At 40.5% G+C, this 25405-nt stretch overlaps 1 protein-coding gene across 1 annotated transcript in view; it reads left to right on the forward strand.

Moving 5' to 3' along the window:
- PKHD1 (polycystic kidney and hepatic disease 1 (autosomal recessive)) overlaps positions 1 to 25405 on the forward strand; it is a 535504-nt gene that overhangs the window by 82192 nt on the left and 427907 nt on the right. Inside the window, 3 exon segments of the mRNA XM_012648551.1 lie at positions 2220 to 2363; positions 7947 to 8169; positions 14617 to 14767. Coding sequence (XP_012504005.1) covers positions 2220 to 2363; positions 7947 to 8169; positions 14617 to 14767 — 518 coding nt within the window.

Here is a 25405-nt window from a genome sequence, read left to right on the forward strand (position 1 = left end):
GGGGCTGTCAACCATGGATCTGCTCTAACGCCATGCAGATTCAAGCCAGTTGCACAGAGAAGGTGGCTTTTCTTGCCTCTCCCTACCTCCAGGGGTGGAGCCTACCACTTTTGGTAGTAAAGTCTCAGTGCTAGGGGGAGGGGTTATGCCCGAGTCCGCCCAGCGTCCCAGCGCCCCAGCGCCTGTGAATCCCGCAGGTTCCAGCCTCCGTGACTGGGAAAGCACTCAAAATTTGCTCATCAACAGGGACCCAGCTAATTGACAACAGGTCGTGGAAGGGCAGAGCCTGTCGCTAGAGTCCCCGCGCTGGAGGGAGGGTGCTGCCGGAAACCGTGGCGCACCACAGCATCTGGGCTGTGGCGGCTGCCCACCCGCAGAGCGCTAGCGCTGGGGGCGACTGTTCAGGAGTTGGCAGATGTGGGATTGGGAAACTGAGGCAACAGGATGCCGTTGTCTCCTGTGTGTCGCCCTCCCGCAATCTCCCGCCCGTCCAGCAGGACGTCTTGCACTTTCTGACCCACCCTGAGCCCGCCTAATCGTCCGCAGCGGTTTCCAGGTTAGAGCCCCCTTTTCAGTGTTCACCTTCGTTGTTCTGGTCCCGCTGACGGCCGGAGGCGAGGTGCCTGTCTCCTAACTCCCTCCAACAGTAGCTCAGACCAGTCCCTCGCCTGCCCAGTGCAGTCCTAGCGCAGAGCTGCGGGGAGTTCAAGATGCTTCCTGCTATCCTTCTCTCCACAGAGCCCAACTTCTCCTGCCATGATTTTGCACCGACCTCAGGCAGGTCCCTGTCTGGGTGCGGAGGTCAGTGGGGCAGCAGGACGTTCTCCTGTGCGTCAGATCCCGCTGCACTCGCCGTCCAGGCAGGCGCAGCCGTGCCACGCTCTATTCTCTATCTCACACTCTACAGACTTCGGGATCCTACCTCCCATTCACCTTTTTTTTTCCCTATGAATGTGTCCCACTGTTTCTCTGCAGTTTCACAACGCTGTTTTTGCGGGGGAGCGATCCATTCCTGCATAGAGCTCTACACCTCTTTGGGAGCAGGGAGCCCGGAAGTCACCTTTATTCCACCATTTTTCTCCCATATACATATTTGGTTTTGGACTGTGTTTCGGCACTTTATTTTTATCCAGTCATTGTGCCGAATGCTTGTCATTGTCAAAAAGAATCCATTTTTTATCACACGTAACAGTACGGTGTAGAAATGTCTTACCTTTTTGCTGACAGCAAAGAAAGGCAATCTTCGAGGTGATTTTTCTTTTGACGTTTGTTTAATTTATGTATTAATGGTACCCATCTATCCAGCTTCTTTACCTTGCCAATTTGTTTTAAATGGTCTGATATTGTTGAACTAGTAACATCAAACCTTCTTGTTTATTTTTGCATAGGTTGAGATGAATTCACTTCCACTACAGTTTTTAGTTTATCGTTATGCACTTTGGTCTCAGGTCATTCATGTGGCTCATTTTGAAGATTAAAATTACCAGGACGGAACTTTTTAAAACCATCAACGTACTATGTGTTTGTTAGCCACATCCTTTCCAAACACTTTGTCGATATTTTGAGCTGTCTTTGTTGTATTAGTTTTATAACAGAACTCATATTTGAAAATAATATGAATTTTTCAGTTATCTATGGTTGTACAAAAATTGTTCTAAAAAATTTGAAAGATAATCACAAGTCAAAATGTGAGTTTGAAAGAATGAGGATGTACCTTTACAAGAAAAATAAAATAAGAAGTGTCAAAGTGAAATTTCACATGTATTAACTGTCAAACTTAGTACTTAAGGAAATCAGACATTTCATACTTAGTAACCTAATATCTGCTTAGAAAATCCTGCAAGGAGTCACAAGAACCTCTATACCTGGATACCTCTGGGGAGTGAGACAGGTAGTTAGGGGAACTTTTATTTTATGCTGTTTTGTATAAAGAGTTTTAAAACTATAAATAAGAAATACTTTCTACATGAAAATTGTTACATTTAAAAGACCGCTTTAAAATAACATTCTGTTGAATATGATTGCCATCGGACCGCACTGAGACCAGAGCCTAACTGGAGAAGAAACTGAGACTACTGGGGACCTGAAGCCAGTTGTGTGGATTCTGAGAGCATAAAAAGAAGGACAGGCAGCAAGAAAGCAAAGATTTGAATTTTGAGTTAAGGAAAGAAAGAGAGATTTGCCTCTGTGATCATGGACTTGTAATTTTATCCTTAAAGGCTGCCTGGGTGGAAGACTTGTGCATGTGTTTGGAGCTGGATTTTCTCCAGGGAAGATCTCAGCTGCTGTGTGCGGTGCTCCCTGCCGAGTCTTGGCTAATGCTACAGTGTCTGCCTTCAGCTGCTTGGTGCCGCCCCTGGATGGTGAGTAAAGATGCCACATATGTGTATTTTCAAGCTGTCTGGAAAATATCCAGCCATGTAATATGAAAACTAGTATTAACAATGGCTGGATACTTTCCAGACAGTCCCCCTGAATAGGAAAATAATATTCGTTGGTTAATTCTATTTTTGAAATTAATAGTGTACTGACCACTAATTTTTCTATGTGTTCCTGGGAAAATAATTTCTCTACTCCTCATCTAAAAGGGTAGTTAGAATCTGGGGCCACCTGTTATAATAGTTGATAATAACTTTTGTCATATTAATGGATCAATGTTAAATGCATATCAAAAAATTTACCACCTATTATCTTGACTGTGGTCGTATGATGATGGAGAAAATAATTCTGAGTTCTGACTATTAGTTTCAATGACAGCTGTAGGCATCATGGAGGAAACACGCTCTTGGATTTGTTCTGAGGTGAGGTTGCTGAATACTTCTGCTTATCGGAAATACCAATAAAAGCATGGAGATTACCAAGCTGGACATCTCTTGAAAATTGGCTTTGTGTGCCCAGGTCTTGAATTCTGATAGGCAAAAGAACCAATATTCACATTATCCTTTTGTTCTGTGATATCCATGTAATTACCTGATTCTTACTCAGTAAAACATGCTATCCTCATTGCTTTAAGATGCATAGCCATCATGTAAATGGTGGTGTGGGAAGCCATGGCTTTGTTGGAGGAGGGGTTAGAGAAAAATATGTATAGCTTGAGGCTTCACAACACATGGTAATAACCTATTGAGCTTCAGGAAAAAGGGCAGAAATTATCGTTATTATTACAGGACCTTATTGCATTTGAAATATTTAATAGCTCAGATTTAGCCAGGTGATTATCTTGTTTGCATATTCATAGATCCTGTACCTGTACACTTAAGAACCATTTACACACTTGTTTTCTCGGTAGTGTTTTTTTTTTTTTTTTTACTTAGCCTTACCTAAGCAAGACCTCAAAAAATTTGGTTACCAACACATAACTGTCCCTCTCCACGGAAATCTTTAGTAAAAGGTGAAAGATTTCTTCATTTTGAAGAGAAACCACAGTATTCTCTGTAGTATTTTAAGATATATTCCTAATTTATTTGTCCACAGCTTGAATGAGAGCTAAGGATTTACAAGGTAATGAAAGCATCACTTCATTTGAGCTTGGGCAATAATTCTATGATGAGTCATGCTATGTGATGGCAGTTTACACGGATTTGTCTTAGGAAGGAAGAGGAGAAGGAAAAGGAGGAGAAAGGAGAGGAAGAGGAGGAGGAAGAGGAGGAGGAGAAACAGTCCTTGTTTAAAATACCAGAAATTGAGTTTCCTATTATCTTCATGTATGTTAACACAGTATTATAGAAGAAAATTGATTCCACAATAGGAAATTTAAGATATAATAGAAGACTTAAGTTTAAGACATTGTCTGTTTCATTCACTGCTCTACCTACTGTGCATAGAACAGTATTGGCACAGGGTATGTGCAAAATTAATGCTTGATGAATGAATAGATGGAAGAATTGGGAAATGGAAACAGAAAACTAAGACTTCACATTTCTAGGTTCTAATTTTTAACTAATACTGCTACAGTTTAAAAAAAATCTTTCACATATACACTGCTTAAATTAATAAGCTTTTTATACCACACTTTGGGCGGGAGCAGAGGGAATGGGTGAACAATTTGAATGTTAGTTGCAGGAATCAGGACTTTTTTTTCTCTTAAAAAATTAATATACTTTTTAAAACCCCTTGATATTTGAAAAAAATTTCAACCGGAGGTACAAAATAAAAACCAATGAAGATTCAAGGTAAGGTAAATTGTGGTATTTGAAGTTTGATAACTCTTAGGGGGAGAATAATAGAAATTATTATATTTAGAAAGATTTGATTAAGTTTTAGAAAAGAACTCAAAATTCCTTGATTTTTAGAAGAGGAAAATGAGTTGGAGGCTGTAACTCTTTATATTGCCACTAGGTGTCACCAAACACTCATCGATTGTGCAAGGAACACATTTCTGCTAGAGAAATGCATAATTTGCCTTATTTTTCGTTTACATTTAAAAAGCCTTTAAAAAGACTTTTCATCACAATGTCTAAAGATGGAAAGGAACTTAGCACAAAATCCAGAGATTTCTTACTTAAGATTCAGGATTGGATTTGGCAATTCCGTTAACCCCGTGAAACTGGACAAAACATTTTGAGTGTATGATTGTGTGTGTGTGTGTGTGTGTGTGTGTGTGTGTATTTTTCCCTAGCAAGTAGGTTTATAATGGTCATCCAATGATCAAAGAAGATGTGTCCCAGAAATTATTAGAAACTACTAATAATCTCCCTACTGTTCACTTTAATTAAGAATCTGTGACATTTTAAAAGATTTTTTACTGGAGGACTGACTTCTCAGCAGCAGCCCTTACAAGTGTTCCACTGTTACTATTCTCAGAGACGACCATCCTTCTACTGGACTGATGCTCCCCCACTCTACTTTTTTAACCTGAATCAGGCAGTGGCCTTTTGGAAAGCTGAATAATCTCAGTCCCTCTAAGGCAGAGTTTCTCAAAGTGTGTTCGCTGGAGCCCCAGCAGCAGCAGCAGCACCTGGGAGCTTGTTAGAAATATGCAGTCTTGGGACCCAGCAAATTGGGAAACTCCCCAAATAAACATTTTGGTATCTCTCTTCTGAGCCCTTTCTGAATTCTACATTCTTTCCTAATTTGAAGCCCCAAGCTAGGTAGCTTCTCTGGGTAAGCAAGTTCTAGACATATTGAATAGCATCATAAGATGCTTGCATTTAATGTGGCCCATACTTGTTTTTAAAATTACACTGATTACACTGCTGGCGGGGTGCAGTGCCTCATGCTTGTAATCCTAGCACTTCGGAAGGCTGAGGTGGGAGGATCACTTGAGGGCAGGAGTTTGAGACCAGCCTGGGCAACATAGTGAGACCCCTCCGTCTCTAAAAAATAAAAGTAATTATAAAAAAGAAATTAATACCTGGTGCCAGCTACTCAGGAGGCTGAAGCAGGAGGATCATTTGAACTCAGGAGTTGAAGGTTGCCGTGAGCTATGATGACATCACTGCATGCTAGCCAGGGCAAAGAAGTGAGACTCTGTCTCAAAAAAAAAAAAAAAAAAATTACACTGCTGTCTTTCTGGTTTATGATCTTTCTGTTACCTACTATTATTCCATGGTGTGTGTGTGCATGAGTGTGTGTGTGTGTATGTGTGTGTGTGTGTTTCTTTCTATCATGGCTGTGCATAGCTGACTGTCCTTATATTTATATAACTTCTTTTTTTCTTTTGCAGTTTACTACTTTACTCTTTTCATTTTTTCTTTTGTTTGTTTCTCTTAACTTCTTTAATTTACCAAGGACGTTTGAATGCTAATCCTTGCTTTGAGTTTTAGTCTTCAGTTTGACTTTACACAATAGAGTGATGTTTCCCATTCCAGGTTGTAGATGTTGTCCCAGAACTCAAACTTCCCTAATTATTATTTTGCTTGTGTCCGTGCCCTGCTGCAGTGCTAATGTGTTTTCTATTCATGAGTTGGGCAGGGGAGTTGGAGCTCTAAGAAAGTTCCTCTGCCACTTTTTGGGTCACTTATCTTTACCTTCCTCACAGACTGTACTTCTAACAGAAGAATTTTACTTTTTCATACGATAGTTGCTCAAACATCCTGTTTTTAAGTGAAACTAATACTTTGTATTTGTTTAAAATGAGCCAGACCTTTGATCTTTGGGTTTTCTTGCATTTATACCTTGAATTATACCACATGACTTTTTCATGGAAACTTTAACTTTTCCATGAGGCATGAAAAGCTAAAGTGATTAAGGTCACACAGCTATTTAGTGGCAGAACTTTGAGTAAAACCCATGAATTTCGATCCTCAGCCCTGGGTGATTTTCATAATCCACCTTGTCAATTTGCATTCACTTAATCGCCTGTAATGAATTCATTATTTTATAGGTGTTGAGCTTGTTTTTATTTGCCTTAGGGCTTACTAACTGGAAAGTTCTTATGTTTTGTCTGTCCATACAAGAGTCCTACTGTCAGTCATTTTTATTGCTATAATTCGTTTGAAACACATTCACAGAGAACCTTCTAGGTGCCAGGTGTGTTAGAACGTAACAGCAATAATAGTACTATTGGGGTGTGATTGCATAACTGCAAACCCTCTCACAGTCTTTATCTTGGTTGGACCTTGCAGCAGCGCTGTGATGAAGCAGGGAGGTATAGGTTGAAGCCCACAGCCCTTGATGACATTTGGTGCATACCTGCATGGACAGGCTAGCTGCAGAGCAAGCAGGCTAGAGAGATTTTTCTTTTCTCTTCTTTTCTTTATTAAGGTTTCCAGACAGAGCTGCTCCTAAACTCTCTCGTGTAGAGATTTGTTCATCTTCTAAAGATTATTGCCAGTTTGCCTTATTGATGGTTTTCACATGTGTCTCCTGACGCAGAAAGAAATGGCCTAAGAGTCAAAGGGCTTCAGATACTTTTTTTCTTTATAACATGTTAATGGTCATAATTATATGCAAATGAACCATCAAGAGAGTGAAAAGTCTAGCCACAACCTTGGAAAACGTATTAGTAATCATATAATCTCTGGAAGACTAGTACCAAGAATAAATAAAGAATACAAATCAATAAGAAAAAGACAAAAAGCCTGAGGAAAAATGGGCAAATGACAGGAAAAGGAATTTCGTAGAAGAGAAAACATGAGCTATTATTAACCATAGAAAATTGTTCAACCTAAAAGTATTGTGCAAATTATGAGATACCATTTTATACACATTAGATTGACAAAAATTAAGAGTCTGATAATTTCAAGTGCTGACAATTATGTTAAGTAATAGAAACTCATAAATATAGCAGGGATGTAAAACGGCACAACCACTGTGGAAAACAATACGGCAATATGTTGTGAAGTTGCACTTTACCCTTTGAACAAGCAATTTTCTTTCTAGGCATCCACCCTAGAAAAAATTTTGTACATGTTTGTAGCAGAAAAAACTGGGAAATACCCAAAAGTCCATTGGTAAGAGAATAGATAAATATACCGTAGTACTGTCATGCTATACAATACTGAGCAGCAGTGAAAATGTACCAACACTAGTTATATGCAATAATTTGGATAAATCTTAGAAATATAATATTGAATGAAAAAAGTAGGTCAAAGAATATTTTGTCATGTAGTATAACGTTCAAAAACAAGTAAAACTCAATAATCTCTTGTTTAGGAATACAAACCCTTGTGATAAACCTATTTAAAAAGTGCCAGGTGGTTATTTCTGAGCATGCAGAGGAAGGGAATGGACTAGAGGGGGCGCGAACAGAGTACTACACCTGTTTTTGATCTTACGCTGGCTGGTGGGTTCACATGAGTTTTTAATGATGATGATTTATATTTCATAAAAATGTTACTTATATTCTTCTGTGTATAGTAGACATACATAATACATTAAAAAAGCAAACTGATAACTTCACTTTCCTGTGGGTCGAGGGAGGACACATGAACTTCATTTATGACATGACGTGAGGCCTTCGGTTCTTTCTGTGGTTCTTTCCTAATGGTGACTGTTTCCTACAGTGTCGGTGGCTTTCCTGTGTGCCCTGAAGCATGAGGAGGACAGCTGTGAGGCCACCAGCCACACCTATGTGCAGTGTGATTTGACTGTTGCCGTGGGGACGGAGAGACTGCCTGAATCATGGCCTTACCTCTATGTTTGTGAAGAAAGTTCTCAAGGCCTCTTTGTGCCTGATCATTGGACAGAGTCAGCGTTTCCATCATCGTTCTCAGGCCTCTTCATCAGGTAATCCTGTCTCGCCAACCCCCCTAACCTTCCCCATAAGTGCATGGCCAGCGGCCGGTGGAGCCACGAGAAAGCTGGGTGGACGTGGCCCGTGGGGCTCAGCTCTCTCGGAGGGGGTCAGGCCATTGTGGATCCCGGCCAGCCTGCATTTCAAAGCATCTCCTGTCTTTTTCAAATGTTCAAGAGAACATCTGAAAAATCTGCCCAGTAAACAGCTCGCTTTGTTCTTGCTTAGATTTTAATATTTATCTTCCGATCCACAGCAACATCTGGTGAATGCCAATGGGGAAAAAGATTAGACGTTATGAAAAACAGAAGGCTTTTTTTTTTTTTTCCTTCCCATTTCCTTTTTCTTTTCTTTCCAAACAGATTCACAAGTATGAAAAAAAGTCATGGAGAAATCCAGCAGATTGTACAATGTTTATTCGAAAGGAGGGAGGTTGCGTGGGTGGAATTACTGTAGATCTAGGATTTAGAAGCCATAAGCTTATAAGGATTTTTTTGAACTTAAAAAAAAAAAACCCTAACAAATAAATACCGTAAATTTCCAGGTTAACGCTGCTTTTCTAAACGAATTTAAAAAAAAAGTGTGACCATGTTGGTAACTGTGGATGGTCTTAATTTCAGCAAGCAGTTCTTTTCCTATGCAGGGTGATATCTCAGGGCCGAACACTGCCTTGCATCCTTTTTCTTATCTAGATAGAGTGGTTACCTCTGGTTATTTAATGAAGGCCTATTTTCCCATTAAACTATAAAACTAAAGAAGCCCAATTACCCATAGTGAAAGATATAACCAGCTCTTTCCATGGCAGTTTGACTTTTGGGTGTCCTGAGACAGTCTGTGTTTTGGTATGAATTTGCCATCAGAGGTTTGGGTTTCGGGAGAGGAAAAGAGAACCCTCCATGGCTGGTTGCTTCCTAACGGGGCACGGAGAACCCTGTTCATGTCACGTAGGAAACGGGCTGAGATCGGATTTCAGAACTTACTAATACAGAACACCAACAAGTATATGTGAGCAGTTTCTGGCTTCACTGAATTTAGGACTTTATCTGGATCCCAAATGATTCTTTGGAGTCTCTGCTGTCCTTCCTCTTCGTTCCAGGAGGGACTGGGGTGATGGAGCCTCAGACTTCATTAAAGGTTACACCCTTCTCTATGCATATCATTTCAAATCATTTCAGAAGTGCTGCTCAGGGTTCTGGCTATTGCAGCAGGCAAAAGTCAGTGTATTTTCTTAAGCATTAAAATAAATGCCCTATGACTTAAACAAGTAAAGTTTAGTGTTGATGAGGGTGGGGGCAAAACTCTCGCTGCTCTTTGTTGCCAGTGGGAAGGGAAGTTAATACAATCTTTAGAGGACAATTCGACAGTGTACTAATAACCTTATAATTCTTTATACTCTGGGACCTAGCAGTTCAACTTCTTGGATTTTATTTTAAGAAAGCAGATAGAAATGTGTAATATGTACAAGCAACCATGTTCCTGGAGATTTCAGGTACAATGAAATATTTGAAATGAAATAAGTTTTAGTAATAAGGAATGCATCCAAATGGTATGATACTAAGAAACCTTTAAAAGTCATGATGCAAGATATTTAACCAAACAGGAACATGCTTGTGATATATTGAGAAGTAAAAATCACAGGTCACAAAATAGTGTATCAACTTGATCCTCCTGTTGTCAATAGCACGTATGTTTGCACACATATTGGTGATTAGAATAGAGATCAGAAGGATATGTTCTAAAATGTTGATAGTGCCTATGTCTACGTGGCTGGAGTACTGATCGTATTTATTTTTTTCATTAAGTTTTTGTGTATTTTTTCAGTGAATATGTGCCAATTTATTAACCAGAAAGCACATTATAAATTATACAAGGGGCATAAAAGATCATGCTCAAATAACTTACTTAGTTCTTCTTAACATTATGCTTGTGAACCCAGAAGATCAATTTCCAAAATCTTTCAGGGAACCCACTTCCTTTAAATGCTTCTCTCTCAGTCAGTTACTACCACTATGGATTTGACGTCATGTGGCAGAGGCAGACATGTATCTGTGGCAAAAATATACCCTGTCCATCCATCTATCCATCCATCCATCCATTCATCCAGTATTTATCAAGTGACTACTATGTTCTAGGTGTTGTGCCCGGTGCTGGTGACTCGATGGTGAATAAGTCATGAAAGTCTCTGTCCTTAAGGGTAGAGGAGGAAGTCAGGTAATAAACAGAGTGATTGCATGTTGTGATAAGTGCTATAGAATGACAGAAAAATAATAGGGAGCTACTTTAGCTATTGTGCTCAGAGGACGCGTCTCTGAAGAATTATCTTTTACGCTGAGGTAAGAAGAGAAGAGTCAGGTAGCGGAGGCAGCAAGTGCAAAGGAACCATCAAGCTTTAGGAGCCGTTCAGAGGCCAGTAGGTGGGAGTAGAGTGAGAAGGAAGGAAAGAGGCCCTAGATGAGCTCAGGGGGGTATGTAAAGCATAGAAGGCCCAAGTAAGGAGTTTGGATTCTATTCTAAGTGAAGATTAAGTAACTTTCTAAAGTCACACAGTCAAGCCATGGCAGTGTTGGGGACTGGAAATCAAGGCTTCTGACTCATGGCATACTTAGCGCAATGCCTTGCTGTGGGCGTCAGTGCTGAGAGCATTGGCCGAGCTGTGGGCTTCAGTGAGATTTCAGAGCCATAGGAAGCAGTTTCAGGTTCAGTGAGGGAGATAGAATGCCTGCAAGTGTTTTTGCTACCTATCCTAAAGAATGCATACAATACTACCTGCTTACTCAGGATCTGATCAGACTAATGGAGAGAACGATAGATCGAGAGTCAGGAATCTTAGGTTCTAGTACTATCTTTGTCACCATTTGGACCAAAAATTTTTACCATATCCCCCCAAAATAAATATTTATGTGTGTGCATGTGTGTATACATGGGCATCTATATCTATACATATATTGGTATCTTTATATACACATACATATATTTATATTTATATTTAAATCTGGCTAACTGCACTTCTTAATTCATAAGATTATTGTGGAAGATAATGTAGAATAGTAGCTGGCTATTTAGAGACTTCGACATTTTGTAAATGTTAGTCTATTTTTGATATCCTGATGTCTCAGCTAATTTTGGTGATAGCTCTTTAATGAAAAAGCATTTCTAGCAAGATAATCAGGAACAAATACAAAAAGAAGTATGAGCTAAATCTTGAAAGAAGTCTAAGCTAACAGAAAGGGATCTGACTCTATTCAGAGGAAGAACACCTCAGGGAAGACAGTGTATTGCTAACAGACAGAGAGGGCAGAGTGACTCAGCTCATTTTACCCATACCTCTGCCAGCAAAGAGTCTAGAAAGGGCATAAGAAGACTTGTTACAAGGGTGGAAGCCCAAGGCCAAGAAAGGTTGTAAAGGAAGTCAGATACTACTCTCCTTGAGTTCAAGTCCCAGATCCTTCATATACTGGGTCTGAAACATTTGCTCATTCGATTGAGGACCCACTCCTGGCAATGAAACACGAGAAGGGCCCGCATAACGGAGAGAGGTGATAGGCAAAACAAATATTCTACCAATTACCTAAAAAAAGAAAAAGGAGGAATTCTGGAAATGTGGACAACAACTTTGACATTTTACCTGACAAAATTCTGGAGCGAATTATTAATCAGACAGTTTGTGAGCTTTCAGAAATGAAAGTAGTTATCTGGAAACTGATTCACAAAGAATGTGATGGTGTGGTAAACCAATTTCCTTCCCTTTCCGATAGGTTTATAAGTGATTTATGACATAAATATCGAAGGAGACCTTCATAAACTATTTTAACAACCTTTCCACCCCCAGTAGCAAAAAAATATTCTAGGTGCAAAGCCCAAAGTGTCCTAACAAAGCCTAAAATTGCTCTGAAGACAGGTGTTTTAAAAGACCATGTGAATTTTGCATTCTCTTCCACCATATTTCCATTTTCTCTAAATATTGCATTACATTTTAATTTAAAAGTTAAATTACTTTGCTTTTCCTTTCTGAATCTTGGTGTATGACTGACACCCCAGGAGCAAATGCCATATTTATTCTGTGGTTTTGTCTATCCCATGGGTGATGGTTTAGTGAGGCGGATTTATAGCTAAATTACAGGCTACAGATTCAAAATGTTTTGAGCAATGGGTCTAAATCAGGGAAATAGGATGCAGCAACAATGAATGTAAATTCCCACATTTACGTGTCAACAACAGCACTACCAACACCATTGCCACGAAAACCTTTAACAAGAACTGCCTTTATAGGATTCTCACTTTATACCAGGTTCCATGTCAATCATTTTAGGTGCTTCATTTCAGTCAATTTCCTCAACACCTCCACAAAATAGGTACTCGATTGTTAGTAACTCCCTTTTATAAATGTAGAAACCAAAGCTTAGTGAAAAATGTCTTCAATGTCATGTAGGTGGTAAATATTTGTGCTGGGATTCAAATCTAGATGGTCTACTTTCAAGCCTAATGCTTCTCAGAAAATGAGTTGAACAAACACAGCGTGGGGAAGTCCTCAGCCAATAGCAGTGCTGAGCCTTTGAGTTGACCACCATCTTTTTTTTTTTTTTGAGACAGAGTCTCACTGTGTTGCCCGGGCTAGAGTGCCGTGGCGTCATCCTAGCTCACAGCAACCTCAGACTCCTGGGCTCAAGCCATCCTCCTGCCTCAGCCTCCTGAGTAGCTGGGACTACAGGCATGCGCCACCATGCCTGGCTAATTTTTTCTGTATATATTTTTAGTTGTCCAATTAACTTCTTTCTAATTTTAGTAGAGACGGGGTCTCACTCTTGCTCAGGCTGGTTTCGAACTCCTGAGCTCAAAAAATCCGTCCGCCTCGGCCTCCCAGAGAGCTAGGATTACAGGCGTGAGCCACCGCACCCGGCCTAGACCACCATCTTAACATACTCACAGGGGCTACCAAATGAACATGGTGGTAGGTGCTGTGGGAGGGAACATTCAGATAAAGGCGGACCAGCGCCGCAGTGGTCAGCCCAAGCTCTCTGCCTTCAGTTCTGGGTGGCACCATGTTAAATTATTGACAATCTATGGTAGGTCTAGAGGACAGTGGGCTTAGATGTCACGTCTTAGGTGAACATGGAGTGGACAATGTTTTATAATACCATGAAGAAGAGAAGATTAAGTGGTAAGATGTGATATTTATCCTGCTCATTATTTCTAGCAACTTGTGGGAGAAACTATCTTGACATTGGTTTGAAAAAAGATGCTATGGTTTGACATGATTTATAGTTTCTCAAGCAGTGACCTTTTGCCCTTTCCCCTGCCCTTCCTGGTCTTCCCATGGGATCTGCCATCGTTCTGGCCGATGTTCGATCAGCTTCTCAAAACTTGAGAGTGCTGTGCTAGGAAAAAGGATGCCTGGGTTCTGATCTCAGAGCTGCCACAGTTTTGTGTTTGAATTTCTGCAAATCTCCTGATCTCCTTGGGTTACATTTTTTATATCTCTACCTAATTTACAGGCTGAAATGAGATCATACATATGAAATTGTTGAAAAGTATAAAACATCATGCATTATTATCACTAATAATCTTTGAGTTAGTTAGTTGCAACAATGCCTACAGCCAGGATTATTCTTGAATAAATATCACACCTGATGGGGACAATAGCCTTCAATGTCCATGTTCTCACCTCCTCTAGACAGCATATTTTTAGACTTTGTGTAATGCTACACTGCTGTTTTTCATTTTAAATCCAGTCTGGCTTTCTCTCCTTAAAGCAAGAGGACTTTTTAAAGTGAGTGGCTGCTAGTATAACTGGCACATATATCGAATCTCCTTAGTCTGGGCTGTTAAGTAAGTTTAATTAATTTACTAAGTTAATGTTCCACTGCTAGCAACAGAGCCTCATTGCCATCAGCTGGGGAGAGGGAATTGAAAGCCTAAATGAGCTCATTTTTTCACAGTTGGAATTAGGGACCAGTTAGCCAGTTGTGTGGGTTTTCCAATTTCTCCATCTGCCCTGGGGGGATTCAGGCAATTCACTCCCCCAACACTAAGTGTGAGTAAGAGCAGAAAGAGGGAAGGGGAAAAGAAGAAGAAGAAGAAAAACCCACCAAAAACTCTCCCAAGCATTTGCTTCCATTTTTGGAACTGGAAGCATTGCCTGCATATTGCTTGTTAAGTTGGGCTTGGGGAAGCTTTTGCCAATGTTCCTGGTAGATTTGGAAAAGAGAAAGGCCTCGGTGAAAGATATTTACCACGTGCATTTTCATTGCAGGGTGTGCAGATAACGGGAAAACAAATAAACAACAAAAGAATGGAAACAAAATTACAGAAATTTGCAAAATTTGACAAATGGTGGCCTGTAGTTGCCACAAGCTAATGGCTTGCAATGATTAATAAGAGTAAAAATAATTGCATTTCATTAAGATTGATGACACCCCATTTAACCTCCCCTCTCGTTTCAGCCCTAAAGTGGAAAGAGATGAAGTTCTCATCTATAATAGCTCCTGTAACATTACCATGGAAACTGAGGCAGAGATGGAGTGTGAGACGCCTAATCAGCCAATTACCGCCAAGATTACTGAGATATGGAAAAGCTGGGGCCAGAACACTCAGGTATAATCAAATCTTTTTTACAGACTGATTCAAACAGCTCAAATTAAATTTGTAATATTGTGTACATTAAAAAAACAATTTAGTCCAAATGGCAGCGATATATAATATTAAATGCTCTCAAACTTTGAGGAGCTGGTCTAATGCACAATATCTGAATTCATAGTTAATTCTGGTTAATCATATATTTTCTCAAAAATAAATGAGTGCTGCCTGGGCTCTTTTAAAGCAAATTCTGAGCAGATAATCTCCTCAGCATTTTGTCCTGATTTCTGCATGCATGTTTGGAAGGGGCTCTCTGTGGTTTATTTCTTCATGAAATAAATGGCCTGCAATTTAACCAGATCCTACTGGAAGGCTTCCAGGTCACTCAGCCACCCTCCGCTTGGTGGGACAGCAATGTCTGCAGGTCCATCCGGTTCATCTCTGTTCCACAGGGAGCAGAGTGGAAACTTCAGTTTCTGAGGGGATTACATGGACATTAGAACTGAAAAGGACCGCAGGGCCATTTGGTCTAACCTCTCTACCTCAATTCATCGCTTCAAAATGGTCTAAACCACTTCCTCCAAGTGGCTCTTTAGGAAACGTGTTCTGAAGTCCCCAGTGAGGAATTCCACAGTCTCCCCAGGGAATTTGCGAGAATTGGAATCAGAGGCTCAGGGCTCTTTGGAAATGGATCAGATAATCTTTTACAGCTCCCCAGGCTTCTCACTGTACACAGATAAAAAATAATATTTATTGAGCACCTACTCCCTTAGGTGCCTTTCTCTTTATGAAAGCAATTCTCAGATTTTCCTCCTTTTGTCTCTTTTATTTGGAACAAACATTTATTGAGTGCCTATTATGTGCCCCTCATGGTACCTCTCGTGAGTGCTGCTCCAGTTAAACCGGCCCGATCCCAGACTGTGCTTCCTGGATTCGAAGTGTATGTTTTTCTATCACTTTTGTACTGGCGCTGAAAATGTGTGCCATTACAAATAACCTTTTTTTCTTGTCCTTCCTAAAGTGCTCCCTGTCTACCTTCCCACCCCTCTGAGTCCCCGCTGTTCATTCTGTCACCTTGCCAACCTTCTCACTCCCCTTTACCTTCCCTTCAGGTGACTGCCCGGGGCTGTGGCTTCTTGCTTCATTGCGTCTCCCACAACTGCCTCTTCTTTCAATTTACTGCCGATTTTAATCCTGCATCTCCAGGATCACTGTCACCTAATCACGATCTCCACTTTGTGCCTCTTTCTCAGCTGTCCGTGACATTTCAAAAGTTTATTGTGGTGAGGGGGACAGCTAGGGACACTGAGCAATCTGTAAGCCTCTCTGGGCCTCAGTTTCTGCCAGGTGGGTAATGATCTGGTGGTGTTGGGATGGTCATGTGAGCGCTTGCTGGTGAGAGTGGGGGAGAGGCAGGCTGGCGCCGGGGTTGAGTGTGTGGACTTACAGTAGACTGCCCGGGTTCGAATAAGTACGTCTCTTGCTGCCTGGGGCACTTCAGGCAAGTTACTTCACCCCTCTGCACTTCAGTTTTTTCATCTCTAAAGTGGGGACAATAATAGAACCCACCTAATAGGGTTGTAGGGAGGCTTACAGCGTGGGAACCACCGAGAGTGCGGCATCTCACTCCTAGTAAGTGTCCAGGGTCAGCCATCGTTGGCATTGCGAGTTCACTAGCAGCCGTGCTAGAGAACGACATGGAATTATTTCTCTGTAGTGCTTGCTGCTTTGATTAGATCATTTCATTTCTTAGATTCCATTTAATTTTTCATCATCTCAAAGTCTAATTTTGAATTTTTTTGGAGCCTTAAATGCCTCACACATTTAAAGATATTCACACAACATATATTTATTGAGTTCCAACCATGTTCAAGGTCCTCTGCCATGCCCTGAAGGAGATAAAAAAAATAGTATGGAAAGAGACCTCGCCTTTAAGGGATAGTTGGGAAGTGAGGCCGTGTGTGGAAGTGGGTAAGGTCCAAAGGAGGGAATTCATCACAGTTGGATGGAACGTTGGACACCATCCAGACCAGCCATCTCATTTCAGAGATGACTTAACTGAGATTCAGGAAGAGACAGGACTTGATAAAGGCCACACAGCTAGTTATCTGGCATCATAACCCCTGTGGCCGTAAGTCATTGTGGGGGCAGTAAGCCATCTAATCTTCAGGAACTTGGGGGTGGGGGGCTGTTTTTCAAAACCTGCCAGGCTGGTGCCAGTGTGAAGGAAGCTTTAGTTCTGAGGGGGTGACGGGGACATAGCACCATAGGTGCTTGTTCCGGGCGTGATAAGCATTGCATTCAGGTGTTGGTGATATTGTCATGGTTTAAATAGTCTGTTGGGAGCAGGGCCCTATCAGGTAGCCAGGAATGCATGGGGAGCAGGGATTTATAGCACAATTATCTGGGTTTATCACTAGGTTTAGTTCCAGTGGGGTCCTAACAAATGAAACAAGAGTCTCGGGCACAAGTCCTATCACATCGACTAGATCAATATGATAGGAGTTAGGGAACAACCATGGCTGGCATACATTGCCCAGAGCCCAGGGAAACAAAATTCTAGGTAATAGGAAATTTGTTAATTCTAGATTCCACTCTCTGGTAGGGTGGTTTGGTTTGATTTAGGAACTGGAAATAATGAAGTCTATAGACTTATAACTAACTGACTATATAATTTATCACCCAAACCAGGATGCTTTCAAGAGTGCAAGGTCCACAATTAATAATTATGTGAAGATAATATGTCACCCTTGTTGGGGTGTGTGGTTATCCTGCCTGGGCTTGGGAATGGAACAACTTGTCACCCAGATGTGATGTATGGTCCCTTTCCCTTGTTGGGGTATACGATTTCCCTACTTTGACCTGGGAACAACATGCCACTCATGTTAAGACGCATGGTGACTTTATCTGGGTCTGGTCCTCAGAAGAGCCAGCACTGACAGGTGCTTAATCAGGTCTGGAATCCACATTCCCCCTTCCAAGTTCAGAAATTCCCCATGTGAGAATCTTGGAACACTAGTTTCGTAGAATAGGTATTTAGGGATGAAAGGGTTTCAAGGTCCAACACATTTGTGAAAGCTGGGTTAAGAACAGTTACATATGTTTTCCTCCTATAGGACTTTTGAAAGCATTCAGTAGTTGACTACATAATGTGAATTTCTGAGGAGGGTAGTGCAGTGGAGTATTATGCAAATTTATTTGCCTATAGAAGCCTTTATTTCCAGAATTTCTCTTGGCGCCGGTATCTGACCTGCTGCTCTCACTTTGGTAAGTATTGCCCATGCCATACTGTGTCCCCTGTCATATAGTGGGGGCTCTGAGGTGGGGGAGGTCACCTTATGATGGGGCAGTTGACTGAGCTCCACTGAAGTAGGTGGCATTTGTATCATGCTATGAAGAGCAGGGTTTAGGTATTCAGGGATGCAGAGGGCAGGCATTGCTGGGGGAACCAGCATGCACAAGGCACCGAGGCAAGAATGCACAGGAGTAGTACAAGGAACATGATGTGCGTCAAGGGGTCTGGTGAGTTGTAAATTAGGAAAGGTGTGGTGGGATTAGATTATGAACTAGGGGTAAGTGTTTGGTCCTTTAATTCAGCAGGTGACGAGTAATCCTTGAGGAGTTACTGCTTGCTTTAGGCCTTAGGCACATTAACCTGGTAGTGGAGGACAGGTTGGCTTGATTGGTAAACTCATGGTAAGCAGAAGCATCTCTACCAGGTGAGAGATAACCGAATTAGGGAAATGGCAGAGGGAATGGAGAGGATGGGACACACTCAACAGTCAACACTTGATAACTTGTGTTAGACAAAGTGTTCAAAGTTATGGGACATTAAACAAAGTAGGTAAGAAAAATTGTGTGCTGGCTTTTCAAAGTGATCTTTTCAAAATTTTGAATACCATATATCTATGCTCATGACTCCCAGATTGGAATCTCTGGCCCAGAACTCTCTCTGGAACTTTAGATTCCTGTACCTCACTACCTACTGATATCTTCCCTTGAATATCAAAATGGCATCTTAGATTTAGCAGATTCTAAATTGAACTCCTGATCTCAACTGCTCCCTCCCTCATAGCCCTAAACTGAGCTGGTGGCAGCTCTATCTTTGTGGTTGCTCAGGCCATGGAGGCATCCTTGACCTTCCAAATCCCTCATCAGATCCATTAGGAAATTCTGTTCGCTCTACCTTTCATCTGACTACTTTGTACAAAACACAAAGTACATCATCTCTTACTATTTATTACAGGGGCTCCCTGCCCTCCTCCCTGCTTCTACTGCTACCTCCCTTTGGTCTGTTCTAATAGAGCCACAGCGATCCTTTCAAAATATACGAGATAATTCCCCTTTTCTCCTCAAAAACCTCCCAATGGCTCCCAAATTCTCTTCCAATCAAATCCAGTCCTTATACCGACATAGAGGGCCATTGTCTGCACTCCTCACCCTCCACCCCAAGGTTCTCCAGCTTTCTCTCTTACTTCTCTTGCATTTACCTTCTCTGTTCCTGACACACTGGCTCCCTGCTGTCCCTGGAATGTGCCAGGCATGCTTCCACATGGAGGCCTTTGCATTTGCTGTTCCCTCTGCTTAGAATACTTTCCCCCTTCCTTTTTCAACTACAATCCCCCACTTCAACTTTTTGCTGAAATGTTACTTCTCCTATGAAGTCTACCCTTATCATTTAAAATTGCAACCCATTACCGATGATCCCATATATCATACTTCCAATTTCCATTGTCCTGTTCTATTTTTCCGTAGTTCTTGTCACCTGCTCACATACTACTTAAGGTACTAATTTATTATGTTTATTGTTTAGTATCCGAGTGTTCCTTCCAGAATATGGTCTTCAAGAAAGCAGAAAGTTTTGCCTGCTTTTTGTTCACTGGTGTGTTCCAAGCACCTAAAACAGAGCCTGAATCAATTGTATTAACAAACAATACATACATACAAATAAAGGAAGTTAAAAAAATCTTCTCATTTGCCGCTTCTCCAATTCTACCCCCTGTTGGTTATATCTGAAAGGAAATACACATGTACAGACACAGGTACACATGTACTCATTTGCATATAAAGATGTCATCCTGTTATTTATATTGTTCTTCAACTTGTATTTAAAAAAATATGATAACATTCTGTGATGTAAGCTCCTTGCGAAGAGTGACTTTCTTTGTTACTGCTGTTTTCCCGATGCTTAGAACTATGCCTAGTACATAGCAGAGTTCAAAAAAAAAAAAAAAAAAGAAAGAAAAAGATTGAATGAATAAATGGATTTATAAATGAATGGCTAAAACACAGTCATCTTTTCATTTTAGCAAATGTAAATTTTCCTTTTCTTTCAAAAGACATTGATTATATCTACTATGTATTAGACACTGTGACACATCGAAACAAGAGAATTAGAAAAAGAAAATACAAAAGAGTAATGGAAAACACAACAGCATGACATAAGACAACTAGAGAGGTTTTGAGGGATTTCTGAAGCACAGATAGCAGGTTGGGTTGGATGGCTAGAGAAACTACAGCAGAATAAACACAACCCAAAACAAATTTAAAGCAAACTATAGAACAGAGTACAGCTATATTTTTCAATGGAGCTCTGGAGGAAATTCCCAGGGTAGGATGGGGCAGACATCTGGGAAATTAATGAGAACTGCTATGCAGACACTTCCCCTGCTTCCCTCTCTCCCTTTCTTTTTCTCTGCCCCTGTGTATATGGAGAGTTTGGATCTCTGGCTCTCAAGATGAAGTCTTAAGAGTGGCTCATAAAACACAGAGGGATTATTTGCCTGGGAATGGGAGATGGATTTGGTCCATTGTGGATGTTAAAGTCGAGTCAATGCAAGACAACCCTAGAACTCCATGACAGGCTCAGAGAAAGGAAGAAAGGGCAGCAGAAAGCAGCTTCCTTTTCATTTCTGCCTCCAAGGAATTCCTTTACTTTCACTTCACTCATCGGGATATTTCACCCAGCAATGTCAGTTGTGGTAGCTTGAAGAAGTTTTTCTGAACATCTAATCTGCCATATCAGTAGAAAAAGAAGTCTGAAACAATGCTATTAAAGTTCTCTGGGAAATGATTTTGAACCTAGAATCCTTATTCTTATTTGGAATAAGAACAAAATAAAGACACATAAGCTATACAATATTTAGAAAGTTCACCACCCGTGTGCACTCTCTGAAAACTGATGTGCTCTGTAAAACTGTAAAGTGAATTCAAGAGAGGATGATATGGGATACAAAAAAAAGTGATTGACAAAGAACCCATAAAACAGCAAAAACAGAGTAAAAATTTTTGATAATGTGGCTGTGAAGCTTAATATGGCTATTATGAATGGATTTTTAACCAGATGGAAGCAGGAACCTCCTGTTTCAAGTAGATATAATAAAAGGAGAACAAGATCCTTCTTCGATAAAATGAGGAGACATTTGTAGTACAAACCACATTACGTGAAGATGAAAAGTAAATGGGAAAATGGCAAATGACTTAGGGTGGAAGAAAGTAAAGATTAAGTGCCTGCAAAGGGAAATTTAGATAAAAAGGAAGACAATTTGCCCATGCTAGAAAATCTATGGGATTTAGGTACCAGCAAATGGGCATGAGGCAAGATGCTAAAATGAGGGGATTATTTAACCTCTATATTGAGTAGCTATCTGCCCAGGATACTATTCCTAGCTGACCAAGTCAGACTTCTATTCCTACCCCACCCTCCAGGAAGCAGATGCATAATTTCCGGACAAATTGAATTAGTAAGGTATTAATTAAGTTCTTGATACTAAGCGCAGGGGAGAGTGGGGATGGAGAGTGCAGCTCAAATCTGGAGGATGAATGGAAGGTCTGCTTTCTCTTTAAAGAGAAGTCAATCCACTCATCCCTACTAAATTCTTTCCTCTGCCCAGCTCCAGAATACTGGCACGCCAAGTTCTTTTCCTCCCAGGAAGGAGACTGGATGATATTTCTATGAAGAGATTGAACCCATAGATGCTGGCGTCTGGAAGGCTCACAAAGTCCTACTTTTATCAATTGTCCACTGAGATTTTTAGTGTGTTGCCATTAAATATACAGGGGACAGACTTTTGGTTTGGCCATGAAAAAGTAATGAGTTTTAGGCTTACCCTTCTGCCTTACACAACTATAAAACTAGTTAAAATGTATTTCAGGCACTTGATAACAGACAGCAGGAGGCTGTGATCATTGAGAGAAGGGAGCCACATGGGGAGAGTGGCTTTCTGTCTGAGAGCACTATTCAAAATACAGCACAGAGAAATGGAACCCAAAAAGAGAGAAATGATCTCACTAAGTGGAGCAATAAGAGATTAGAGTTTAAGGCTGCTGGCGTTGGTGGAATTTGCAGGGCAGGGCACCACAGCGGAGGGAGCTGTGCAGAGAAAGAGCTCCAGAAATCTGCATGGGGCCCCTTGAGTCTTTGGCCATGTAGCTAACTAATCATGTAGTGAGTGCATTTCTGTGAGGTCTGGCAGAGAATAACTATTGGGAGACTTCAAGTGAATTCCCAAAGTACTGGAAATACTTTGGAACAGCACAGTACTGGGAGATTTTTGAGTACAGACCAGTTAGAATGGAGAGAACTCACTCAACAGCAGGGCATTGAATTGGGACCTCAGAAAGGCCATACCTTAGGAATAGGGATATTCTAGTCCTAGAGTAAAGCTACTCTAGATCCATGAAAATGGCTCTTGAAAACAGGGCTTGAGAGAATTACGGTTCTTCCAGTAAATTAATTGTCTGCTACAGAAAAGCCCAATAATTTTTTAAAGAAAGACAACAAAATCCACACTTTGAAGAACATGGCATCCACAATGTCCAGCATACAATCAAGAACCTGAGGGGAAAAAAACAAAGAATGTAATTGATTGTAACAGACCTATGGATGACAGAGATCTTGGAACTTACTAAATAAAGACTTAAAAACAGCTATTACAAACATTTTCAAGGTTTTAAGGAAAAAGATAGACTCAAAAAGTGAAGTTATAGGGAATCTCAGCAGGGAAATGGAAACTATTTCAAAGAATTAATGGAAATTGTAGAACTGAAAGAAATAATTTCTATAATAAAAATTGCACTAGGTAGGCTTAGTATTAGATTGGACCTTGCAGAAGATCAGATCAGTGAACTTGAAGGCAGGGCAGTCAGAGCTATTCAAACTGAAGAAAGAAGAGGGGAAAAATGGGCAGATACTCAATAATCCCCAGGACAATATCAAGTAGTCTAATATTTGTGCAATTGGAGTTGCATAAGAAAAGGAGAGGTAGGAGGGATAAAAAATATTTAAGGAAATAATGGCAAAGATTTTCTAAATTTGGTGAAAACTGTAAACTCACAGTTCTAAGAAGCTTAATGAATCCAAATTAGGAGAAACATGAAGAGAATCATTATTGGAGTTCTCAATAATGTTAAGATGACAGTTCTCCCAAATTAATATTTACAATCAATGAGATTCCAATAAGATGTACCAATAGTTTTTTTGGGGAGGGTGGAAATTTCCAGGCTGATTGAAAAAATGTATGGAAATGTAATGATCTAGAATAGCCAAAACTACCTTGAAAAAGAAGAACAAAATTGGAGGACTTACGCTGTCTGCTTTGGAGTCTTACTGTAAAGCTACGGTAATTAGTTGGAATTCTGGGCAAGATGTCATATGAAACAAGGATTTTCCTAATAACAATATGCTTGAAAACTCTTGCTGTATGTAGTGTTATGGAACTCAGGTGAAGGGGGAGTTTGAAGGAACATGTGCTGAGAGTTACCAAAAGGTATTATGATGTAGAGGTCCTTAGTGACATTGGGGCTGCAGGACAGTATTGGTGGGGAGAAAAACAAGATTTTTGTGGGGTCAAGAAGTAAATGAGTGGCAAGGAAATGCAGGCAGCTGGCACAGAGCACAATTAGGAAGGGAAAGAGAGGATGCAGATAAATATTGTGGTTGGGCAGCACCTTCTTTATGCCTTCTTTATACTATCACTAGTGCTGGAGATGGTTTTCTTAACTTAAAAGTGCTTTGATTAAAGCTGTGGCCTTCATGTGTGTTACTTGATTAGACAAAACGAAGACTCCTCAGGTGTCTCATCTCATCTATTCTTCTAGTGACTACAAAATAGCTCTCAGACAACCCTAATGTTTGGTTGGTTAAATCACTGTCATTTTTTTCAAAATATATGTATTTTTAAATTCGTTTGGGCTCTTCAATGCATATCTCCCCTAGAAAGATTTTGCTTTCTTTAATATTGAAGGATTTTTTTCTCTTAAGAAATCCCATAGTACTTTATCATATTTGTCTTATGGAATTTATCTTTTTATACATTTAAATTACATGTGTTTATTTAAATATCTTATCTCCCAACTAGACACTGAACTCTCTGAGGGTGGGATTCATGTTGGATTTCTCTTTGATGAAGGGATGGATGAAGGCATAGATTTGTACTGAATTACTACTAAAAAAACAAACCATGCTGCTGACTTAATCCCTACTTTTTGTTTAAGGAGACTTTCCTGGAAAATTCATACAATCCAGTGATGTGACAAATTTTACATTTTCTTTATAATGTGTATAGCAATTTAGAGGCTCCTTTGAAAATATTTTCTATTCCCTAATTAATTTTGTTTCTCCTGTTACAGAAACCCAGTAACAGTCTTTCCCCTTTGTTTTCTTTTCTCTCCCCTCCTCTCTTCTCCTCTCCCTTTCTCCTTTTTTTTGGAAAAACCCTTTTAGACCCACTCTTTTATTCAGTGTGCATCTTCAGGGTGGTGTGCCTGCAGAGAGAGGTGCTATGGAAAGCAGGGTTGAGCCGGTTGTTAGATCAGGGACAAAAGATATAGGAAGTGACTTGGCTGACCTGGAGGAAACTTACTGAGTCCCCTGTGCCTGTATTTTCTCTGTGAAATGAGGCTTCTAAGGTATGACAATTACCTGCTGCAGGAGGAGGAGGAGGTGGACAGGCAGGCAGTTTCACGTCTGAAGGGCTTTACCTCCTTAGGGTAATGAAGCCAAATAGGGTGCTCAGAGGACAGGACTCCTGGGGCCTCCCTTCTGACTCTGGCAGTGTCCCTGCCTGACTGTGACTATGTGGCAACCCACTTAACCTTTCAGTTGATCAGTGCCACCTGACTTCCAGCTTTTGGAGGGAGGAAGACAGTACCTACAAAAGCATAATAATAGTAGGAAGAACCTGAAAGTCCAGTGGAGGCATTATGATATAGTAGTTGTGAGCTTGGGCTCTAGAATGAAACTGGATTTGAGGGCAATCTTCTACTTACTTGTTATATAACTTTGGGCAAATTTTTTTAACTTCACTGAGTCTGTTAATTCTTACCTCACAGGGTTGTGAGAATTAAATAATGCATGTAGAGCACTTAGCACAGTGTCTCATTCACAAGAAACCCTCAAAATGTGCCAGACATCATTATTTTTGGTTAAATACATAATGAGACTATACAATTAAGATGATAAATTATCTTTCTCTTACTATACGAGAAAGACAATAAGTTTGTGAGTGCTGTGTAAATTGTTATGCAAAGTTAAGGTATTGCAATTTATGTCATTGTTTATCGTGGTGTTGTCAGTGTTGTCTTAACCAGTTCTTGCTGTGTGAGAGAGGCTTTGTGACTTATTTGAAACTAAGGCTTTGGCCAGGTGCGGTGGCT

This window comes from Propithecus coquereli, unplaced genomic scaffold (genome assembly GCF_000956105.1).
Source record: "Propithecus coquereli isolate 6110/MARCELLA unplaced genomic scaffold, Pcoq_1.0 Scaffold29, whole genome shotgun sequence".
NCBI lineage: Eukaryota > Metazoa > Chordata > Mammalia > Primates > Indriidae > Propithecus > Propithecus coquereli.